This window comes from Malurus melanocephalus, unplaced genomic scaffold (genome assembly GCF_030028575.1).
Source record: "Malurus melanocephalus ecotype Western Australia unplaced genomic scaffold, MMel_1.1 scaffold_381, whole genome shotgun sequence".
NCBI classification, from domain to species: domain Eukaryota; kingdom Metazoa; phylum Chordata; class Aves; order Passeriformes; family Maluridae; genus Malurus; species Malurus melanocephalus.
In genome coordinates this window covers 653,171-655,080 of record NW_026623613.1, presented here as the reverse complement: position 1 = coordinate 655,080, position 1,910 = coordinate 653,171, and the positions used below count along the sequence as shown (strand labels likewise).

Genomic DNA, 1,910 nt, shown 5'->3' with positions numbered 1-1,910 from the left:
TCCCCAAGGGGAGCCTTGAGGAGGGATGGCACAGGACAAGGTCACAGCAGCCTGGGAKGGGGACAAATGGCTCACTCTGAGTTTGGCTCAGGGGTTTGTCCATCACAGTGGCCAGCAGCAGTGCCCAACTCACCGGAGCAGGGACTGCAGCCTCTCCTGGGACCTCGGCACAGAGAGGGGGAAGATGATGCGGAACCTACGGATGAGGGAGACGCCGTAGGTCAGCAAGGACTGGAAGGAYTCGGCCAGCTCTGCTTTCTGGGGAGAAGAAAGGAAACATGCACTGTCCTCCTCAGCGACAGGCAGCATGGAGATGGGGCTCCCCTTCCTTCCCAGCCTGCTCCAGGGATGGGAAAAAAAAACCAACCCCAAAGCTTCTCCCTGGAGGGCCTGAGCTGAGCTTTGTGCCTAAACCTCATTGCTATGCATGAAAAACTCAGTGTCTCAGCAGGGTGCAGGGATGCTCTGGGAAAACAGGCTGGGAGAAGCAGAAATTGGGTCAGATTTAGGTTTTGTGGGGGGTTGTGATTGACCTGGCAGCAGGGATGGAGGAGGGGGATGGCAGCGTGGAGGGTAAAGGGGAACAAACCCCTGGGAAACGCCCTCCAGCCAGCCTGGCACCCCTGAACCCCAAACCCTCCTGCCCCTCCTGGAACAGCGGGACTGAAACAGCCCTGGGGGGTGGGAGGAGAGACTGGAGTGGGGTGCATGGGGCACCTTTCCCTGATTTCTGCCCCATTGGAGCCTTTCCCTGATCCCTGCCCCATTGGATCCCCTTTCCCTGATCTCTGTCCCACACTGGAGCCTTTCCCAGATCTCTGCCCCATTGGAGCCCCTTTTCCTGATCCCTGCCCCATTGGAGCACATTTCCCAGATCCCTGCCCTACACAGGGGACCTTTCCCTAATCCCTGCCCCACACTGGAGTCTTTCCCAGATCTCTGCCCCACAATGGAGCCTCCTTCCCAGATCCCTGCCCCATTGGAGCACCTTTCCCAGAGCCCTGCCCGACACAGGGGACCTTTCCCAGATCTCTGCTCCACACAGGGCACTTTCCCAGATCTCTGCCTCACATGGAGCCCCTTTCCCAGATCTCTGCCCCACCCGCCCTGCCCCAGCCCCTCACCTGCTCCGGCCTCAGGCGATCCTGCACCCAGCGGTACTCGATGCTGGTGATCTGGTGCAGGAGGCAGCTGCTGTTGAACTCCAGGCTCTGGTAGAGTTTGCTGTAGGCCAACCACTGCCTGGGGAGGAGGGAGGGCTGGGCTGAGCCCCCAGGGGCTGGGGACACTCGGGGACCGGCCACTGTCACAGCCATGGCCAAACCCTGAGCTCTGGGACAGCCCAGCTGCGCTCAGCCGGTCCCAGGGGAGGCTTTGGGGCCACTGACCCCCCAAATRCTGCTCTGGGGCTCCCTGGGTGTGSGGTACTCACGCCATGTCCTGGTGGAAGTCCGAGAGGTCCTTCTGCGTGGCATGCAGGTACAGCACGGTGCTGGCRTGGCGGCTCAGCTCCCCGTCCCAGGAGGTGCTGCCGGCCTGACAGGGGGAAATGGGGGAAATGTGYCCTGGAGCAGGACAGGGGCGTGAGGAGGGGACAGGCACTGCTGTGGGGGGCTTCTGCAGGAGTGGGAGCCCTGGATGGATGCCAGGAATCATCCTGACCCTCGTTCCCATCACACTGCACGATGTCTGGGGCTGCAGAAGAAACTGTCCCCATCCCTGCTGCTGTAGGGCTGCTGTGGGGCTGCTGTGGGGCTGCTGCAGCACTGCTGGTACCTGGTGCTGGAGGATCTCGTAGGACACCAGCTGCTGCAGGAGGTGGCGGTGCACGGTGTAGCTCGGCTGTGTCCGGCTGCACGTGGTGGCCCTCTGCAAAGGGACAAGCACAGAGGAGCATCAGCCTGGACACA

General features: G+C 61.8%; 1 protein-coding gene across 1 annotated transcript in view; it reads right to left on the bottom strand.

Annotated features, from left to right (window-relative positions):
- The window catches only part of UNC13D (unc-13 homolog D), a 16,792-nt gene that overhangs the window by 7,869 nt on the left and 7,013 nt on the right, over positions 1-1,910 (bottom strand). Inside the window, 4 exon segments of the mRNA XM_057378980.1 lie at positions 38-258; positions 1,125-1,242; positions 1,433-1,536; positions 1,777-1,869. Coding sequence (XP_057234963.1) covers positions 38-258; positions 1,125-1,242; positions 1,433-1,536; positions 1,777-1,869 — 536 coding nt within the window.